Below are 22,698 nucleotides of genomic sequence, written 5' to 3'. Positions count from 1 at the left end.
AGGACAGTCTGATACAAAACAGGACCAATGACCACCTTAATTCCACCCCCTCCCTCCCTAAGGTTGGCAGAGGGAGAAGCACAGTTGCTATCTTGCAGTGATATCTCTCTTCTTCTGTTCTTCCATGCTTCTGTTCCAGCAAGGAAAAATGAGTTTCCCCGTTTAAGTCTTGAACCCCAATTCTGCAGGGGCAATTTTTGGGGGGGAAAAGGTACATAAGGTATGTGAGTAAACTAAATCTACACATCTATAGGAGACTTAATCAGTAAGCAGGGCCACCTCTTCCCCCAAGTCTGTACCCATTTCCTTGCTCTGAACATTCTGATATGTATTCAGCGGGGATCCGGGATTTGTGTTTGCCATGGAAAATACAGATTTTCCTGTTTAAAGGATTAGATCATGGATTTTCCCCTTTAAATGAGAAAAACATGGATTTTCCCCTTTGAATTGGGAAACTGCAGGTTTCCCTTTGCAAGCAGGCAGCATTCCAGCCTGCAAGGAAGAGCCTGGGGCTGGGGGGAATGGACAACTGGAGGCAGGGGGTGCATACAGCCAGGCATGGTGGTAGGAGCAGCCCTGACAGCTGGATATGGGTAAATCTATGGCGAGGAGAGGAGGTGGGCTTGGGACCTGTCTGGTGTGAGTGTGTGTGGGGGATGGGGAGTAGGGCAGGGAGTGCTTGCTGGCACTGCAGGAAGTTGTCCAGGCATGGGGGCTGTTGTAGGGCAGGGGGGTCTGAGACCATATCCATGCTGCTGTCAGCAGGTCCCACCCAGAGGCACCTGCCCTTTCAGAAGGGGAAGTGGGGGGGTTGTCCTTAAGGGGCGGTGGGGAGCTGCACGGTTGGGCCAGTAGCACTGAGGCATGGTGCCTATGCTCTCAGGGGTGGGGCAGCCAGGAGATGCTGCCGGTAGGGTGGGGGTGGGGCCATAGCCAGGCCAGCCACCTACTGCAGCTCACGAGCCCCAGCTGGGGGTGGGGGGTGGCACAGGCATCCCCTCCTTCTCCCTTCAGTCCATGCCAGGGCCAGACTCACTCCAACACTGTCTGCACAAGCTGGAGATGCTGCAGCCATAGCCACTGTGCTCTGGCCTGGGCAGGATGGAGACTGCCTGAAGCTCGTTGCCCTCCTGCTGCCTGCAGCTTGGCCCAGGCTACAGTCATGCTCAGCTTCATGCTGCTGCTATGGACCATAGCACTGGTCCTCCTCACTGTGCAACAGCCCCAACCACAGTCAGTGATGTGAGGTAGCATGCGGTGCCCCAGCTGCTGCCTGTGCACCTCATGCTGGAGGCCATCCCTGCAGACCACCAACCTGTGAGTCTGTGTGGGGCAGGGGGCAGCTGGGGGCCCCATCCAGCAGAGAGGAAGGTGCAAGGGGCTGCAGGTTAGGAGGGACACCAGTAGGAGTTGGGATGGGGGGTTGTGGGTCAGCAGCGAGGGGCACCGGCAGAGTCAGGGTGCTGCAGTTGGGAGTGAGGGGCACTGGCATGGCTGGGGGTGGGGGGACAGACAGGGAACTGTGGGCCAGGAGTGAGGGGCAATGACATAGGCAGGGTCAGGCTGCCAGCACATCAGGGCTGCTCAGCACCACAAAGAAGCAGGGGGGGGGCAGCTGCAGCTGGACCTGCGTCCTGGTGAGCAAAGGAGGCAAGGAAAGCTCTGATTTTCCATGATAAAAAAACCAAGATCAAGCACCAAAATATATACTTATATACCTATTTAGAATGTATTTTATTATTATGGTTGAGGCACTGGTAGGCTTCCAAACTGCTTTATACCAATAAAACATTGTGTTCAACTAATATATGTGTGTGTGCGTGGCGTTCCATTTTAATTGAGGAAAAACGTGGATTTTGGGGGTTTTAATCAGAGAATTTGGGATTTTTTCCCCAAAACAGGATCCTCGGTGTTCAGGTAGGTGAAATTAATTGGTTTAAAATGCGTTACCTATGCTGCCAAACTTTTGAAGTATATATAGTAAAAAGCACTGCAGTGCCACTCCTAGAGCAAACCAGTAGATGGCACTGACAGTGTTATGCTATGCTACTAAATGTTTACAGACAAACTTAACTGTTTTGACTATGTTGCTTATCAAACCTTAAAATGCCTGGTAAGCAGTGAAGGCACACCTTGATTGAAACTGTGTGATTACTTGTTACATAATTAGTTCAAATAAAATCCATATATTGAAAGGGAACAACAACTGCAAGCCATTCGTTTGTGAAATAAAGGAAAAGCAACTGGAATGTCAGATTTACAAGTGGTACCACCTACCTGAGGAAAGAAAGCCTATTTTTATTACAGTGAACATCCCTGGGGATGATCCTGGTAACTGAAAGTGCACCCAGGAAAAAGGATAACAATCACTCAAAAATGCAAGTGTCAGGTAGCTTTTTACTTTCTTACAATATCTGAAGCTAGAAAAAATGAAATAAAACCACTTTTAATGTAAGTGAAGAATTCGGTTCTAACAGCTAAGAGATTAGCTCATTTGTCTTGATCTGTGCGCGCCTTGCTTTTGTGTGTCTCAGTTTTTGCTTCTTGGTTATTATCACTAGTCATAAAAGAAGATGCAGGCTAATGGCTGATCTCATTAAGAACTGTAAGGCCCTAATACCATTGATGAGTTAGGACAGGCTTAAGAAAACAGATCTGTAACTGGAAAACGGCAGTCAATTCTATTGCTAATATGAGCTGGATTGTATTCTTTCTGATATTTATCTAGCTGCGTTCAAGCAGTCTACCTAACAACTAGTCTTACCATTTGAGTTTGAGAGCATGGACATAAAAACAACTTATTGCAGGATAAAAGGAAGTGGGGCTGTATCGTGCAGGTATTCTGCAGTTAACTGCTGGGTGCAGTTATTCTGGGCTCTTATCCCAGGGTAAGTGGAAACTAAATTGTATTAACCTACTCTTCTTTTAATGAAGGCTCAGTTTGTGTGGTTCAGCTTCCACTTAGCAGAGGGTAAGAACATGCGTGCACACTGACTATGGAACATCTCATGCACAGTAAAGCCCTGCCCCCTTTTACTCCATGGTAAATTGTTTGTATGGTCATATCATGGATCTGATATATGTAGGGAACAGGTCCGGAGAATAAGTTGTTATTTTCAGTCAATTTTAAAACAGTGAAAAAGTAGTGAAAAGTAAAAAATCATACTTTCCGGATCTTCTGAAGCCAGCCCAACACAGCCATCCATACAAGGACTGCATGATAATCACTCATCAAGCGTCCGAAAAATGCATCTTAAAACAGCTATGTGATGTACAGTACCCACACTCTTCATCTTCCTCCTCACATTCAGGCAACCTCTTTGAGAACAGTAATGCATTAATTAAGATGCCTTCCAATATATTTAGAAAAAGAGTTACAGGGGATGGTACAGCACACTTTGCTTAAATAACTGACAGAATAGCATCTTAAGGAATTATTACTGCAATTCACTATCCATATGACTTAGTAAGTAAACTACCTGCCCAATTTATAACTCCCTCCCACTTCCTGCAATGGTAAAAGTCACGCTGCTTGTATGGGCAATGATTTGAGATTATGAAAGGCGCAAAAGGACACTCTTCTGTACCTCTTCCTTCCACATATAGTATGTTCCCAGGACAGTGAGTAATAAGTATTAAAAGAGTGCTCATGTGTGAGGGGATGAAACCTCTAAAGCTTCTATCAAGATGCTGCCAAGAATGCAAGGTTTGGTTCCTACTGTCTATCTTCTGGCTTCCAAACTTGAAAACTGTAAGAAGGCATGGTGAGGGCCAGATTTTAATGAGTTTGGTACCTGCCAGGTTCCTTTCATGCACCTAAATAAATATCTAGATTTTTCAAAACTATTTGTGTTTGAGAAATAACAGGCAGCTGCTGAGTCCTCTGTTCTTCTAGAAGTCTGGTTACCTCAAAATAAAAATTAAATTCTTGAAGTCTAGTCTCAACTGAGCACTTTTGCATTCCAGTTCTGAATCTATCTAGATATTTCATCCTCCTTGATTTCCTCTTGAAGCTGGCCCACTGGGCACCCAGAGGAAGGAGATAGTGGAGCCAGGAAGAAACAAATTACACAAAAGTAGGGCTACAAGGGACCTGAGGAGAACATCTTGTCCAACTCCCTGCTCAAGGCAGGATCATCCCTATCTAAAGTATTCCAGACAATGTTTATTTAGTGTGCAAGGCAATGAGTGTGGTCCTCAGTGAAATAGCTGTTATCCTAGGGAGGCAGCCCTGAGTTTCAGCCCCATTCCCTGCTCCCACTAAGGCAGAAACAGCCCAGTGCTTTCTATTCTATGAATACTAAATGGAAGGCGGAGTGGGTCAACTTCAAGAGGAGGGCTGGAGAGGGTAGTCTGGGTAATGGGTTGCTCATGGCCCGGTAGTTAGAACACAATTAGGCAACACAGATTGAAAACCCTTCTGGGTGAGGGGTGCCAAGAACCTGAGTCACGTGGTGCCTGGCAAATGCCCTGTCAGCAAGACTATTGGGCTAAAAGATGGGAGTGTCCTCAGTTTTACTTCTGGCAGGCATCATGGGGCACGTCCACACATGCAAGCATGTGCGCTTGCAGGAGCTCAAATAAAAGCAGTGCAAATTTGAGCTCAGGCTTTTTGCCTCAGCGCACGTGCCCGGACATGCATTTTGGTGTGGAGCAAATTGTGCCACTTGGGGCAAAATAACCCTGCCTGGCTCCTCCTGGATCTGCAGCCAGGGGGAGCTAGAGCCTGGGGCCAGCAACTGTGGTGTCCCCAGCAGTACAAAAAGCTGCCCTGTCCTGGCCCCATCAATACAAAAAGCTGCCCTGGCAAGTAGTTCAAGGCCACTTCCTTTCAGGAGCTTCTGGGGCCCAGCCAATTGGTACCTGGGGACACTACCCCTTGTGCCAGCTGGACTGCTGAAGCAGCCCCGAGAGTTCCCTGCACCCTCTACCCACTGCAGAAGTCTGGCAGTGGGGGCTGCTGCCTGGCTGTGACCTGCTGCACACCTACCAAGACAGGGACTGCACAGCCAGTAAAGGCACCTGCCCAGACAGGATGAGATCTGCTGGCAGGAGCTGCGGCTGCAGCGGTAGCTGTCCTCACATCCTGGTTAGTGAACGGGTCAACAGGGAGCTCTAAGTGCTACATGGTAAGAAAACCAAAGGCAAACAGCAAACTATACAGGTATTTAGAATTCATTTTATTATGATGATAGAGACACTGGCAGGCTTCCAGCTTGCTTTAACACTGAAGCTATATCAATAAAACATTGCCCAACTGATCACTGTCTCTCTCACACTCTCTCTTTCTATATATAGTAGTCTTTTCTTTTAATTGTGGACGAACATAGATATCAGGGTATTTTACAGAGTGACTTTGGGATTTTTCAGTTTTCAGATAGGGAACACCAGAATTCCTGCTAGGGAGGCAAGTTGCAGGACCCAGGCAGAGGAGCCTTCTCAGAGCTGGCATACTGGACCCAGCTGGAGGTGGCTGACCTCCTGGCCAACTGGGGCTGGAAGGACATGTTTTGACAACTCAAAACAGGTCACCACACTGAAAACATCTTCCAGGTGATAACTGCTCAGATAGCCAGACAGGGGGCGACTGCAGCCACAGCCCACTGGATTGAGCCCCGCCTGGCCCCATCCCCTGCCGACTCCTGCAGCCCCCCTGATGGCTGCTCCACCCAGCCCCACCCCAGCCCCTCCATCCCTTGCTTGTACCCCCAGCCCCCTTGATGGCTGCCCTGCCCACTCCCCCAGACCCCCCCAATGGCTGCCCTGCCCAGCCCCATCCCCTGCTTGCACTCCCAGCCTCCCCTCCTCAGTGGCTGCCCCCCTGGCCCCAGCCTTCTGACACTTGGGGGTGGGAGAAAAAAAAAGAAAAAAGCATGTGCCACTTATGTGCATAAAGACAAACCGATCTTCGATCTTGGGTTCTTATGAAATGACCTCTGACCACCATAAGCAGATCCACCTTAGCAACATCAAAACACACACTGACATTGTCTGAAATACATCCCTAGGGCTGAAAGGGACCTACTGCATGAAATACAGGACTATGATATGTAGTTTCATTTTCCTGGGAGACTGGAGACTGTACTTGAAGGCCTTTGATGAGTGCTCCTCCATCCTAATAGGGATGTGTCAAAATCCTTGCTGGTGAGTAAGAGAGAAGAAATAAGACCTCCCTGAAGACACTTACTGGTTCTTTCCAAAACGTAAGGGAAAACTAGACCAGGAAGGGAACACCTTTCCAACACCTGAGGAAATGGCTCCTGGGAGAACAGATGGTCTACAAATGGCAACGTTTTTGGGAAGTGCACCAAAAACACCCACAACCTTATCTTGTAAGATGTTGGCATACCAAGGGTGGACAGCAGGGGAGCTTCAAGGGGCCTGATCCTTGTGGCAGCGCAGCCTAGGCCCTTTCCCCACCATCCACCCCGAGGGGCATGTGCCAAGCAAAATGGCCTTGCATGCCATACTCTGCCTCGCATGCTGGGGGTTGCCTACCCCTGGTCTACAATCATACCTGCAGAATCCAAGATGAAGTCTGACACACAATGTAACACAGGTCCAGGACACATGAATCAAGATCAATAGGCAGGTCCCAACTGTTGTTATCAGGTTGGCATCTACTCATGAAATGAGATCCAGCAAGGATCTGTCACTTCTTTCCCCTACCTGGGTACAGTAGGACACATGCAAAGCCCTACTGCTGCCAAATGCTACTGAAGTGCATGGGCCATATGTTGCCAACCCCTGTTCTAGGCAATGCCTAAAATGATTTCATGATTAGAGCACTTGGCTCAGAAGTCTGAGAAGTAGGATTAAACAGCCTCTGGTGAGGGGAAGCTTAGAAGTGGGGTCCTTGATACACTGGGCAAATGCCCTAACCACTAAGCTATTGGGCCAAAAGTTAGGAGTGCCTTCCTCCTCTCTCTCACCACCCCTCTCCTCCGTTACTAGTTAATGATTTTCCCTGACTAAAGTTTTGGGAACTAAAGCAGTATTATTCATGCACCTGAGCAATTCTATTTTGCCACAGAGCCTGAATTAGCCTTCTGAGCACAGGAAGTGCAGGGTGTGTGTAGCTATGCAGGTGGAAATTAAATCTAAATTCTCTGTTAGTACCAAAACCTACACTTATCCAATGACATTAGTGCAACTTGGGAGTGTAAAAGTGAAATAGGATCTGGTCCTTCCTGGCAATATCGTGTAAGGAGGGTCTCCAAAAACAGATAGGAGAGAGAAGACTGGGAATAGACACTGTGCTAAACTGGATTGTATAACCGGCAGCAATGATGTCTAAGACCCGTTGGTCTGTTCTGATGTAGACCCATATTAGTCAAGAAAGAGCCATGTAGTCACCAAAGGCTGTGGAAGAGAATGATGGAATGTGAATGGAGTGAAACGCATCTTCCAGCTGTCGTGTCAAAACTAGGCAGCAAATGCTTTTAAGTCATTGGCATATTTCTAGAATGCCTGCTTGACAGTTAGGGTTCCTACTAAAAGAGAAGTCTATAAAAAATATAGGTTAGCCTGAAATATACGAAGCACTCAAAATAATAGAAAGGTATCTAAATCACAATTTCATTTAGGGTACTTTCCATCCTAATAATCAAGTGATTAAGGTCTAAAATAGTGTGTAAGTCTAGATTGGGGCAGGCAATTATTTTTGGGTGGAGGGCCACTTAATGAGGTCTGGTGAGCTGTTGAGGGTCTCATGGGTAGCCCCACCCTTTGACAGGTGCCCCGCCCCCTGGCCATCATCTTGGGACCAGAAGTCCCACCCCTAACCCCTGACCTTTGCCACTAGAAATCCCTCCCCTAGTCATCCCCCCACTTAAATATACTCCTTTTGGGAGAGGGGAATTGCCTTCTTAGAACTAGAAAAAAAACCAAATCATATCCTAAGAGTCAAACACCTACTAAAACATATTTTAATTTTACTACAAAAAATATTTGTCATGATTTGTGTTCATGTACTGTATATAGAGGCGATTGCATAATGATTCAAAAATAAATTCTTAGTTTTTTTGAAGTGTGTGGGGCTACTGCTGCCACCCACTGCCTGCCAGGCGTGCATGCTGTGTGGGAGAGTACAAGAGGGGTACCTAGGAGTCTGTTGGGGGGAAGGGGTGGTGGGAAGGAGGGGGCATGCAGGGGGCAGATCAAGGCCCCTGTGGTAGGAGGGAGTGGGGCCAGGGCAAGTGCTGCACAGCCCAGGCAGGATGCGGGACAGAGCTATGACTGGCTCATCTGGAAGGCACAGGGGAAGGGGGGTGGCTCCCACCACTCAACACACCCTGAGTGGAGGCATGGCAAGCATGTGCCCCCCAGATATGTCTGTGGCACAAGGGCACGCTTCCACTGTGGGCTGGGAACAGGGGCGGCACTGGGGTCTTCCTGGCACAGGAGGTGGGCCAGGGCTGCCCTTGGGGTGGGTGGCAGCAGCATCTGGAAACGGCAGCAGTGCCGGCATTTGGGACTGCCATAGCCACCCACCCCAAGCGCAGCCCCAGCTCAACCTTTCTGCCAGGAAAAGCCCGGTGCCACCCCTGGCCCTAGCCCACAGCAGCAGCCCTCCCTCACAATGTGCACAGATCCAGGGGGTAAACGCCGCCCCCCAGGGGTGAGCCAAGCAACGGGAGCCCCTCCACCATGCCCCCTGGATGACCTGCTCATGGCTTTGTCAAGCACCCTGCCCTGCCTGTGCAGCACCTGCCCCCGCCCCACTCTCTCCCTAACCATGGCCCCTGCATGCCTCTTCCTCCCTCCCTCAATCTGCTCCCTGCATGCCCCTTCCTTCCCCCCAACAGACTTACCAGCTGGACACTGCTCTCCAAGCTGCCGGACAGGCCATGTGCATGCTGTGGGGGTGCACACACGCAGCATTTATTAGTGACATTATTGGCCACGTCAGCCAAAAAAAGGCCGATTGTTAATAATGTCAATTTTCCTTTATTGGTGCCGATACGATATGAACTCATGTAATGGTGCACCTCTACTATCCCTCTTATTCTTTTTGTCACCTAACTCTCTGAAAAGATTTTGGACATCTGTTGGGAAGATAACACCAGAAAATATTAACTAACTGAAAAGCAGTCTCTCTTACTTGTGAAAAAAAACAGATACTACAAAATTGGGGTTGCTGCAATAGATGCCATTTGTCCAAAGATGTAATTTCATGATGGGGAATGACTGGATTAAAAAAAGTAACCAGCCTTTTAAAAAAAACCAAAAACAGCCAGACCACAGTTGGGGTAAAAACTGATGTAGTTCCATGTACATCAATTAAATTAGGCCACATTATACCAGGCGAGGACCTGGACCTAGATTCATAGATGTTAGGGTCGGAAGGGACCTCAATAGAGCATCGAGTCCGACCCCCTGCATAGGCAGGGAAGAGTGCTGGGTTCAGATGACCCCCAGCTAGATGCCTATCTAATCTCCTCTTGAAGACCCTCAGGGTAGGGGAGAGCACCACCTCCCTTGGGAGCCTGTTCCAGACCTTGGCCACTCGAACTGTGAAGAAGTTCTTCCTAATGTCCAGTCTAAGACCTGGCCTTGTATATTTTGCAGAGTCTGAATGACACTTTCTTTGAGCTGTTCTGTAAATTAATTTTATATCCAGATGACTAAACTAGATTAAGCAGAGTGGACATTTGGAGTGGACATTTTTCCAGAAAATTTTCCAGTGCTTTATTTTTTCATTTCTAAAAATTCATTGTTTCATAAAATTCATTAGTAACAATGAATGGATGCCAATACAATATTAGGCAATCTTGGCAGTTTCAAAGTTGTAATTAACATTTTTCAGGTGATTATCCCTAGAAAGTGTGAGAGAGAGTATACATATGTTTTATTGATTTGTAAACAGGAGGGTAAATACACTCACATAATAATCCAAACAAAAAGTCAAGTTATGAATTCACCTAATTGGCTGTGCAGGTTAAATCAAAACCAAAGATAAAATTCTTATTTTAATCTCAGACTGCTAGTGAAAGCAAAACCAAAACTAAACCTGATTAATTTTTGTTTCACTTTCAGTTCAGTAAACACACAGAGCAGTGTCTCATTTCTTTTTTTTGAGTTGGCAGAGTTGGAAGTGTTTGCATGCAATCTGTTAGTGTTCTAGTGCTTTTGCTTTGAAGTAGTTATAATAATGCCTAATCTGAAAAACCAAACAAAACTAGTGTGGCATCATTCTAGTGAAGTTCAAGCCACTGAAGGAAGGAAGAAAGTTGGTAGATGTAAACACTGCAGGCAGGAGTATGCTAACAACGCAACAAGAATGAAGAAGCATTTAATAACATGTAGAAAGTGTCCTGAAAGAGTACAAGCCATATACAGAAAGCTAATACAACCAAGTGATGGAACAACATCATCTGAGAAAAGCCTACTTCAGGAATCCTATGCAAGTAAACAAGTTAATATGTTAAACAACACACACACTACAGACTAGCATCTGTATTGTTTTAAAACATTATAATTTTAAAAGTTGTTAATGTAACTCTGGACTATTGTTTATTTATTTATTTAAAATATTTGTATCTTGCTTTTCTGCTTACACTAAGCACCCAAAATGGCTTAGGCTTAACAATCATTTTTTTAAAATTACATAAGAGATAAATAGTTAACTATTTCAACCCAGCAGATCGAGCTTAGTCCTCTGGCCAATGGCAGAGGCCAGACTATATTTGCCTTTGGCTCCGCAGTCCCAGGGCAACTGAGCAGCAAGTTCAGCAGCAGTGTTGTTTCTGGCAGGGATGGGGGGAAGCATCCTTCCATCCATCCTTCCGATGGATAAGGCCCAACTAGAATAGGCTAAAATAAAAATCTTTTCCCCCTTTTGTTGCAGGAACCTGGTAGCTCAAGTGAAATAGCAGATTTGCAAAACATGGAAAATGAAAATGTAAAGCTGTCAGGTCTGGGGGAAGAAGCAGGACCCTTGCTTTCAAGATCATTGTCACCAGATATGCGATCCACCATGAGTAACTGCTCAAGACAGTCAATCTTTTAATCAAGCTTTGTGGACAAAATGTTGAAAGATCAATAAGAAGCAGATGAGACATTACCTTGAGCTATACTTGCAAGTGGTACACCTCTTTCCATAACTGAAAATCAGTACTGGAAGAAACATTACAAACTAATTCTATCATATAAGTTAGCCTCATGTTATCGCCTATCACATTCTCTCTTAGATAGAGAGTATGACAGAGCTCAAACAATGGTTATTCAAAGGATTGGACAAGCACAATTACTGACTCTGATGTCAGATGGATGGACTGACATAGAAGGAAATCCTTTATTGAACATTATGTTAGCAACACCTGAACCAATATTCCTAAAAGGAAATGCTACCACATTCTTCTCATCATACAAGTGAACACATAGCCAAATTACTGAGTGAAGAGATTGAAAGTGCAGGTCCCTCCAGGGTGCAAGCTCTTGTAACTGATAATGCAAGTAATATGAAAGCTGCATGGCATATTGTAAAGGCAAAGTATCCTCATTTAATAGTATTTTGCTATCTTGCTCATGTGTTGAATCTTCTGGCAAGGGACATAGTAAGTGTGAATACAATGAAGACAATATTGGCAAACTGCAAAGCAATTGTGAAGTTATACAACAGTCAACATGTTGCTAATCAGACCTTGAAGAAATTACAGAAAGAGAAGCAGGGGAGGGAAAGTGCACTTTTATTGCCAGGAGAAACTAGATGGGACTCAGCTACAAAGTGTTTACATAGTTTGCTGCGCACAAAGTGTGCTTCAATAGATGGCACAGTATCCCAGATTATTCCCACGACCATTCAGATGCAGATTCTCGACAACAATGCATTCTGGGTTTGAGTTCAAGGAGCAGTTAATTTGCTACTACTGGTTTCAATGGCTATCAAGAAACTTGAAGGAGATACACCAAGCCTTTCAAATATTTCAGAGATATTCAAACAACTGAATGAAAATCTAATTGAGTTCTGCCTTCTTCACCTCTATCCAAAAAAGTAGTAGTAGTAAAACAAATCTTTACTAAGAGATCTGAGTTTTGCTCTCATCCAGTTCATCTGGCAGCAAACCTTTTGGATCCTCAACAGAGAGGATAACATTTATCAGAAGATGAATCATCTACTGTTCTCGATACAATGATGGAAATAGATAAAAATGACCCAACATCGATGAAATAGTCATGATGACAGACATTGCTAAGTACTGTGCAAAAGAAAAACTTTGGAGCAAAGACATTTGGTGGGCAACAGAGAATACCTCTCCTCTTGCATGGTGGAAAGGATACTGTAACACTCAACTGTTGTCCAAGATTGCTCTAAGGATCCTAAGCATTCCACCAAGAGCAGCTTCTTGTGAATGGACCTGAAAGGCTTTCATCTCAATCAAGATAAAAAAGAGGAATAGGCTAACAAATGAACGCACTGCTAAGCTTGTTTCTATTCCTCAAAATCTCTTGCTTCTGGATCAGTCAGAAGCACCATTAGTGAAGAAGATGTAGTGCGATGATAAGTTGCTCTTGCCCATAGACACATTGGTAAAACCACCCTTTAGCGAAAGAGAATGTGGTTCAAGTAGTTCTGAATCAGATTTGCCTCAATCTGATTCTGAAATGGGACTAACAAGTAGTGCAGGTGATTCTACAGATAATGACAGTGAAACTGGAGGTGCCGCAGTGACCTCAGTGGAAGAGAGTTAAACTCTGTTGAAGAAGATGAGTGGACAACCATGGCACATTATGCAGTTCTTTGGGTGTGCTAACATTAGTGTGTCAACAGTTTTCAGTGCCTTCAGTTTCTTTCCCTTAAATTTAAACAAACAGCTTAAGGGAAGTGCATGCTATTGTGTATTGTCTTTACATTTTTACAAGTATTCCAATAAAAAGAATTTCTTTCCACGTAAAGCTTTGAATTTGTTTGAATATAAAACATTTAAACCACAATAAGTGAGCTGTATTTAATTTTCTTCCTAATCAAATATTTCAGTTCAAGTACTTGTGGCTATTGGGATATAAAATTAACATGGGGTAATTTTTTAGTTTTGTTTACTAAATATAAGTCATATAAACATGCTAAATCACGTCATGCTTTATTAAGGGCACTGGAAAATTTTCCAGAAAAAATTCCAATTCAAAATTTTCTGGAAAACCCACATCTCTCTTAAGAAGACAGTTATTCTTCTTATATACATTCAGATATCTGAATATATCAGATATTCACTGATATATGGCACCATCATTCCTTTGGCTCTGTTATTTTCCAAATAATTTAAGTTTTTATTTCAGAAACGTTCTGAGGTGCATGCTGCCATAAAGAAGGGGCAGTTGCAGGGGCACTGCTCAACATTCTCTCAAGACATCTGCAGAATTTAAAAGACACAAACTGTTTTTTACACCACTGTATGATTTAGTCATAGTCATGAATACCATAAATCTGAGGATACTCCATGATTGTTGTATGAGGTACCCTTCTACTAGATCAGAAGGCAAAATGAACAGGCTAACAGGAGATGCAATTCAGATAGACATATTGCTTATGAGAAAGAAAGGAAGTATTAGCTTGACATACAGCTATCACAAGGCAATGCTTCTCAGTAGACAAATGAGTGGATAAGATCACTGTTGATCTGTAGTACAGAAGAAGGGTGCTGGCCCTACACACTAGGGCTGTACAAAGGTTTGGTCCCCACAATTCGATTCGGCCCGATTCGGTGGCCAAATCTCCGAATCTGAATCGAGTCAGAGGACTCTTTAATCTCTCCGAATCGAATCGGGACCCTTTGAATTGATTCAAAGAGATTTGGACATGGAGACAACTTTAAATGTTTTTTCTACATACCTCTAGGTAGCAGGGGCTTGAGTGCTGCGGTGCAGGGGTGTACTGAGTGTCCCTGTACCAAGGCACTAAGGTGCCTGCTACTTGTAGACCCAGCGTAACTGCGCAGGTGCTGGTTGCTAGGGTAACCGGAGGAAGCTAGTGACTCACACCTGCCTGGTCAGCTGACCAGAAGGGCAGGGCCTGGCTCCTATATAAACGACAGGCCGGAGGCCAGCAGGCAGTTCCCTGCTGGCAGCCAAGGGGGAAGGAGCCCTGCTGGAATGAGCCAAAGAGAAGGGGCCAGACTGCACGTATGGCCTGAGATGTTGGGACAGCTGAAGCAACTCGGGTGTGGCGAGATAAGGTTGGAGCCAGATGGCTTAGATTTTATGTTATAGCCCAGGGGCTTGTGTTTTGTTTTGCTGTTTGTTACCGGTGGCTTGGGAGAGGCTATATGGGGATGGAGGAAGCCTCAGAAGGAGACCCACGGTAGTGTGAGGACCCCAGTGCCAGTGAGGGCGCAGCATTCCTTCCAGAGAGGGAGGGGCTGTATTGAGAAGCCCCAGAGAGGGAGGGTGCAGTGCCAGACAGGGCTCTGGAAAACCCAAGCGCCAGTGAAGGCACAAAGTGACGCAAGGCCACGGAGGGCCCAGTGAGGACGAGGGGGCCAGATTACAACAAGGCCCAGACAACAGTGGCGGTACCGTCAGTGAGGTGTGGTCTGTGGTGTAGGGGAGGAAACTGAGCCGCAGACAGTGCCCCCTAGCATCAGGGCAGCCTCCTGCTAATTAACATCAATCAATCAATTAACAACAAGGCATGGCAGGAGAGAAGGCGGGTGGTTGCCTCAGGAACAGGTGTGTGGGCTATGTTTAGATTGGCCCAGAGTGGGCACCTGTTAGTCCCACAGAAGCACGGGAGGCTCCCCAGCATGCTTGGCAGCAGACCTGGAAGTGGACCAGAAGAACTTCTGGTCCGCTTCTGGGTCTGCCGGGAAGTGTGCAGGGGGGCCCCATGGCTCGGTGACTCATGCCTCCTGAGTCTGGGGTGGGCACCCAGGGTCCCCCTGCAGCCAACTGCCTGGAAGTGGACCTGGAAGTGGTCCAGTCCAGTTCCGGGTTTGCTGCCGAGCACGTGGAGGGCCCCCTGCACTCCTGTGGGACGCTCCACGTGCCCCAGCATTGCAGCAATCACGAGCCATGCCTGCTATCTCAAAGTAGGTAGAAAAAACTTTTAAAGCTGTGTCTGTGTCCAAATCACTAATTCTCAGAATTGGCATCAAATCTTCAGATTCGGATTCAGCCAAATCAAATCGGGGACAGTGATCAGAATCAACGAATCGAATCACTGTCCCTGATTTGGGCCAAATCCAAATCAAATAGAGCCCGCTTCGCACGCCCGTACTACACACTATAACGCCTCCATGGTAGTGCTCCACAGCAGGGAAATGCACCCAGAAGAAAAATTAACAGAAACCTAAGTTTGGTTTTTTCTCCTTTGCATCTGCAATGCCATTTACTGCAACAAAAGTGCAGCCTTACTTAGAAATTATGACTTTCATTTGACATAAGGGAATTTTTACAAGACAGACTGACTTCTGTTACTTATCATATCGGTTAATAGGCAACTACTATTGCACATTTTTAAGCAATGCAATCACAGGGCTGGTAGCTGAATATTATACAAAGGCAACAATTTCCATGACAGCTCCTTCAACTATGGCTTTATCAGCAACAGTATTAAGATTGGGTCTGGGTTTCCCCCCCCACCCCAAATCTTATTGTACCTAGAGAACTCCTAATAAATAAAAGAATAGCAGGAACATTTAGAAGTTTTATTCTGTGATAAGAATATCTCTTTGGTCATCATCTTTATAGTGCCAGAACTCCCCAGAATGAGGAGGCATTAATAACCAAAAGAATACTGGTATCAGAGTTAGTCACAGCAGTAGATCAGCCTATCAGTACAATCATCATGTAGCACCAAGTAGGACAGAGGGTTTCAGTTAAAACTTTGCTTGTTTCTCCAAGCCACTTCCTTCTCCTCTAAAGAAGAACTTCTATTGTAATAGAAAGTGATAAGCAGGTAAGAAGAAAAAGGTGGATTCCCCAGTATTTCAAACTGTTTGATGCCCTTTTTCAGATGAAATGGAAAATCCATGTACAAAGGAATGCATGTAAAATGCAAAACAGCATCTGGTGAAGTAAACTACTCCTTATGAAAGCTTATGTAGCTATGACTTAGTTAGTCTAGGCCTACAAAAAAACCACTGCATTTGTCCCAGCATAAACCATTTCATCCTGGGACAAAGTATAATCATTTAGACCAGGGTGCTCAACCTCCAGCCTGTGGGCCAGATCCAGCCTGTGGAGCCACGCCATCAGGCTAGCAGGGGTCACCAAAAGTCTAAAAATATAGCAGTGAGGAAGCAGTGACAGCAGCTGCTGCTCCACTGCTGACAAATTTCCAGCCCAATGGGAGGCTCACACACTGGATAGCATGCTGGATCAGCATGCAGACGTGGTCCAGGATCCCATCGAGCCATGCAGGGACCAGCTGGAGGAAGTGTGGGGCCTGATCTTGCAGCACAGAACCAAGCAGAGGAAGTGTAGGGCCCAGATCTGTTGGCACAGGACCCCAGGGAGGTACTGTGGAGCCCCACGGAAGTGGCACTAAGCTGAGGGAGGCAGCATGGAACAGAAGGAGGCAGGCAGGTGTGGAGCAGAGCCCCAGAGATATGTGAATGACAAGGAGCTGAGGGGGACAATGCAGGCAGCACAGACCTCCAAGTACACAAAGCAGAGCTAAGTGAGATGGCATGGAGCTCCGGAGTGGCAGCATTAGCAGTATGGAGCCAAGGGAGGGGCTAAAGTAGGTGCCATGGATAGCATTGAGCCAAGGGAGGTAGTACACAGATGAGGGAGGTGGGAAGGAGGTCCAGGAAAGTGGCATTGAGTCCAATTCTGTGGAGAGGGGCTGAGGGAGAAGGTGCGGAGCCCCATCCAGCAGCACGTAGCCCAACCCCAGTGCATGGGGTCTGATCTAGCCTGCTGATGAGTCCCACACCACTCATCCAGCCAATTGCACCAAAAGGTTGAGCACCCCTGGTTTAGATGTCCTTGTCCGTTATCCCAGGATAAATCCTAAAAAGGTACATAAGTACTAACAGGATAAGAAGTACTAACAGTTTATCCCAGGACATTACGAAGGAGGCAGGCAATTATTTTAGGCAGAGGGCTGCTTACTGAGTTTTGGCAAGCTGTTAAGGGCCGCAAGGGTAGCCCTGCCCCTTGACAGGTGCCCCACCCTCTGGTCACCATCTTGGGATCAGAATTCCCACCTCCTAACCCCTCACCTTTGCCACTGGAAGTCCCTCTCATTGCCCCCCCCCCACAAAAAAAAGTACTCCTTTCAGCAAGGATTTGCCATCTCAGAACCAGAAAAATACCAAATTATATTCTAAAAATCAAACATCTATTGCAACATTTGTTAATTTGGTTAAAAAAATATTTTGGTCCTAATTTACATGTGTTTGTGTAGTGTACAAAGAGGGGATTGCAAAATAGCTTAAAATGAAGTCTTAGTCTTATATATTGTTGGGGGGTGTGGGTGGGTGGGTATAGGTTTGTGGAGTGTGGGGGAGGTTGTGGGTGTGTGTGCAGTTTGTGGAGGATGGATAGGCATGGGGTATGTATGTGGGGTGAGGGAGCATGTGTGGATATGTGGTGTGGGTGGGTATGGGGTTTGTTGGGGGCTGCGAGTGTGTGGACAACGGGTGGCTGGGGAAGGTTGTGGCATGTGTAGAGGGGGAGGATTTGCCCACAGCCTTCCAGCAGCAGGAAGAGTACCCCGCAGCACTCCTCCAAGACCAGGCTCTATGCTCCTGCTCCTGGAGCACTGGTGCAGCTCTGTGCTGCAACTTCCCCTGTCTGCCACTGCTGCCCTTCTGCCGCCGCCGCCCTTCTGCCACTTCCCCATCCTTCTTCCCCTGCTCACCACTCTGTCACCACATCTCAGCTGCAGGGCGGAGACTGTAGGACACAACAGGAACTAGATTAGCCTGACTAGGGGGTGGAGGGGAGCAGTGGCAGCAGCAGGCAAACGGCTGCGGCAGTGGGGAGGGCAAGTGGGAGCAAGCAGGTGCATGGGTGGGAGCGCAGCAACAGCCCGCTGGGAGTGCGGGTCCCGTGCAGTATGCCAGGGCCAGCACCGGTGGGGACCAGAGCAGACTGCAGGAGCACGGGGCACAGGCCAAAGGGGCTCTATGGAGCTGGGCAGAGCTGCATCAGCAGGTAGAGTGGGCCTGCACCCACTTGCTGCCCCTTCCTCCCCGCCTGCTGCCGCTTTTAACACTTCCCTGCTTGTGGCTGCTGCAGCTCCTCTCCACCCCACACTGACCACTCCGGCACCATGTGGTTTCCGACTGCAGGATGGGACTGCAGCTGGCTTGGCCTGACCCTGAAGACTAAGGTGATCACCTGTGGTCCTCCCCTGCCTCCTCCCTGCCCCCGCCCTCCCCCCCCACTTATCTGATTTTCCCTCTGGCACAGGGAGGCAGGAACAGCCCCACAGTCCCAGGCCAGAAGCCTCTGCTTGGCATGTGGCTTCTGGCTGAGGGCAGGGGGTGGGGCAGGGCTGGATGGGCCTTGCTTCTACAGCTGCTTTATCCTGCTGGCGGCTTCCCCTGGGTCCTACTGCCCCTGGCTCCTGTCATCTTTGACATGCAGCCAGGTGCAGATTAGTATTTATTTTCTAAATTTTTTAGGGGCCTTGCGGGCTGGATAGAATGGCCTGGCAGGCTGAATCTGGCTCACAGGCCATCTTTTGTCCATCCCTAGTCTAAGTGGCAACCCCAGTATTGCATCATTGAATCAGTGGCAGAAAAGCAGCAGTACATGCAGCTGCTCACTAAACCCTGATTAGAAAAGTGATTTGTGTATGTGCCAATTCCAAGGAATTTCTGTTCTGGGAACATACACATGCACACGTTGTCCAGGGACAAATGCAATGTTTGTTCCTAGCCTGCAAGGTACAAATCTATCCTGCCTTCTGTAAAATGGAAGTTACTATAGAAATATAAAGATGTCATAACGAGTCCTTTCAGAAATTAAGGGGATTGTTAACAAGTATAAGTAAATCATGCTCGATTTCCTCACAATTGATAATATTCAGATTCTGCTTAAGAACAGAACTGACAAGCACTGAGAGGATCAGCAAGAAAAAAAAAACTTACAAGGATTCACAATGTTGTCTCAGTTGTACCATGTTAACATACAGCAAAACACAGATCCTTCACAGGGTTAGGTTCCTCACTTCCCTCTGAAGATGAGAGCTTGCAAACTAATCAGGAAATAGATACAGCCACAGCAAACAGCTGCATGGAATCACTGTTAAGCTCCAGCTGATAGAGAAGTGACACTCTTTCAAGTGGAAGCTGCAGCAACCAGTTGTGTGTGGCAACCAGCTATAAACTAAGTGCACTGTGAACTACCCAGATGGTTCTCATGTATTCTGAAATTAACAAATACCCCCCAAATTGCCAGTTGTTACCAGGAGTGGGCAAAATGGTGGATCTGGCCAGCAGCCTAGTCAGGCTAATCTAGTTCCTGTTGTGTCCTACAGCCTCCGCCCTGCAGCTGAGATGTGGTGACAGAGTGGTGAGCAGGGGAAGAAGGACGGGGAAGCGGCAGAAGGGCAGTGGCGGCAGAAGGGCAGCAGTGGCAGACAGGGGAAGTGGCAGCACAGAGAGCACCAGTGCTCCAGGAGCAGGAGCATAGAGCCTGGTCTTGGAGTGCTGCGGGGTACTCTTCCTGCTGCTGGAAGGCTATGGGCAAATCCTCCCCCTCTACACATGCCACAACCTTCCCACATGGCTGGGGCTGGTATCTGTGGAGACCACAGCAGCAGCTGCACTGTGATGGGGAAGGGCTGGGGTTTCCATGGAGACCAGCCCCAGCAATGCCAGGAGGACATGGATCTTGCTGCAGTGACAGCTGGGTAAGCGCTGTGATCCGTTGCCTGCATGCCCCTAATTACTGCTCTGCCCCAACTCTGGACCATGCTGTCACCATTGCAAGGAGCTTGGGCACAGCCACAATTCATTGCCTGCATGCTCCTACCCAGATCTCAGTCCAGCTGCAGAGTAGCTGCATGCCCTGCCAGCACTGCTGGGGCCAGTGTCCACAGAAACCCTGGCTCCATGCTATTACAGGGAGGCAGCTGCTGGGGTCTCCATGGAAACTAGCTCCAACCAGGTGGGCAGGGGCTGCTGGGAAATGGAGTCCACTGCTGGCTGGATCCAGCCTGTGGGCTGGACTTTGCCTGCCCCGATACTAGGGCCTCTGTGCACTATTATTACAAGGAGGTATAAACTGACAGGAAGGGAAAATATCCAAAAAGTGACTAGGTGAGTAACAGGCTACAGTCTGACCTAAGAGTTCTGCAACAGTAAAAAAACAAACAAACAAAAAAGGATGAAGGCACAAACAACCTGGAGCTGAAAATGTTAACGGAGGAATGAGGAAACAAAATGTGACCAGGCTACTCTCACATGCCCAAACAGCATTCTAATCCCTGTGATCATGCACACCCTGAAAGCAAAGATACTATGCAGGTCACTCTGGTATTTCTTGCTATTTACAAAGTCTGTTGCAGGTACCTTACTTTCCATTGTAGTTTCTAGCAATTATTTTGAGCTCTACTACACTAACATCTGAGTTCATTTCATTATGACCTAAGATTGCCTATTTCAATTACCATAAGGTTTTGTTTGCTGAAAAGCCCAGAACTCAGTTTGGTGACAGTGACTGTTCCTATTTGGAGGTCTCACCTGTAAACTACAGCAGGGATACGTTTCCAGGAACGAAAGCCTGCCACACTCTCCAGTTCCTTATCCGTGATCCAAACAGGAACTATAATCTCCTGTGGGTAGCTACCACAAAGCCTGCACAGAAAGTAAAAGTGAAGGGTTAAATGCATTACATGCACCAGAGATGTACAGCAGTTATGTAACCCACTGACAATACAAATTGAAAGGCACCACAAGCAGACCGAGTGCTCGTTTATTTCAGAAAGCTATACTCTTTTGCTAGTGTCTATGTACTTATATTTGCTATTAAAGTTCTCTTTATTAGGCACAAAAGAATACTGTGGACCAAATAATTTGTTGCTCTAAATCAGGGTAGCTCCTTTGAAATTGAAGCTACATCAATTTCACTAGTTGAGGACCTTAGGAAATTTAAAGTTAAAACCTAATGGCATCTAATTCCAATTGCCAACAACATATTAAAGCACGGAAGAGAAATTCCTCACCTTTTAATGCCAAAGACTTAATAATTACCAGGGACTTGAGTTTTCTGTTTTCAATGGAAAAACATGGATTTTCCCCTTTGAAGCCGGAAACCATGGATTTCCCCTCGCAGGCTGGCAGAGCTCCAGCCTGCAAGGGGTTGATTGGGGCTGGAAGAGTGGGGGGATGGCGACTTGAGGCATGAGGGAGCATACGGGTACACACACAAGGCCAGCAATACAGCCAGGCAGTGTAGTGGGGGTAGCCCTGGCAGCTGGATAAAGGTAAGTCTATGGGATGGGGGAGGGGAGTTGGAGGGCCAAGGCTTGGTGACCATCTGGGCAGGCCCATTGGTGACATGTTGGGGGAGTATATGCCCCTCCCAAATTTTTGCACAGACCACACAGCATGAGCCACCTCTGTAGCCCAGCGCACAGGACCTGGCGTGAAAGGGTGGAGGAAGGCAGGGAGGCCTGATGCTGCTACAACCGCCACTGGAGAGTCCTGTGCCAGCCACACCGCCAAGGTGAAGCACCACCTGTCTACCCAGCAGCAGTGGGGGGGGGGACGGGACGACAACTCTACGCTGCCCTTGCTGCCCCCACGTGGAGAGCAGTGCCTTGCCATGATGGTGTGGCTGGTGTGCGGCTCCAGCACTGAGCTTCCCCACCTTGCTCCATCCTCCCACACCAGGTCCCACCCACTGGAGGCCCCCAGGGAGAGGACAGCAGGGCAGGGAGCTCCAAACCCCAGTAGGCAGCCTGAATCATTCCAACACTCCCAACAGGCTCCACTCAGCTCTGCTCCAGTCATGCTGCCTGCAGGCTGGGGAGGGGGTCTGGGCTCCACATTCCTTGTTCCACTCCAGCCACAGCAGCCACTGCCTCCCACACACAGCAGCAGGGGCTCAGGCACTGCTGGCCAGCTGTGGCTGGTACCCACAGGGCAGGGAGCAAGGAGTGGGCAGGATGCAGAAACCAAGGCCTGTAAACCTGGCAACTGGGCGCCCCCCTCTGGCAGGGCTGGGGGGTGGGGCTTGGCATGGCTGAGGTGTGGGAGGCTGCAGATTGGGAGTGAGGGCCACCAGCAGGGCCAGGGGGCTACAGGTCAGGAGCAAGGGGCACCGGCATGGCCAGAAGGGCAGTAGGGGACTGTGGGTCAGGAATAAGAGGCTGTGGCTTAGGAGTGAGGGTCAATGGCATGGACAGAGGCAAAGCATTGGCATATCAGGGCTGCTCAGCACCAAAGCAGCCAGGGGGACAGCTGCAGGTGGACCCGTGTCCTGCTGAGCAAAGGGGGCGGGGGAGCTCTGGTTTTCTATGATAAAAAACCCAAAATCAAAATGTCAAAACATACAGGTATTTAGAATGTATTGTATTATAATGATTGAAAGCACTGGTAGGCTTCTTGTTTTAAAGTTGTAAATATATCAATAAAATATCATGCGTGTGCACACATACACACACGCATGTGTACATGCTGGCCATGATGCCCCCTAGTAGCCCCATGACTATGCCTTGCACTGCACCTAGGGTGCTCTCTCCTGCCACACTTTGATGGATTATAGATTAATAGGAAGGCTGCCGCCAGAACTTTGCTA

General features: G+C 47.6%; 1 protein-coding gene across 5 annotated transcripts in view; it reads right to left on the bottom strand.

Moving 5' to 3' along the window:
• The window catches only part of MTMR3 (myotubularin related protein 3), a 208,261-nt gene that overhangs the window by 41,908 nt on the left and 143,655 nt on the right, over positions 1 to 22,698 (bottom strand). For all 5 annotated transcript variants that reach the window (XM_059713592.1, XM_019493674.2, XM_019493673.2 and 2 more), the window contains exon 9: positions 20,640 to 20,753. In XM_059713592.1, coding sequence (XP_059569575.1) covers positions 20,640 to 20,753 — 114 coding nt within the window. The remainder of the gene's footprint in view (positions 1 to 20,639; positions 20,754 to 22,698) is intronic.

The sequence above is a fragment of the Alligator mississippiensis genome, chromosome 10, assembly GCF_030867095.1.
Source record: "Alligator mississippiensis isolate rAllMis1 chromosome 10, rAllMis1, whole genome shotgun sequence".
Taxonomy (NCBI): Eukaryota; Metazoa; Chordata; order Crocodylia; family Alligatoridae; genus Alligator; species Alligator mississippiensis.
This window is presented reverse-complemented; position numbering and strand designations above follow the sequence as displayed.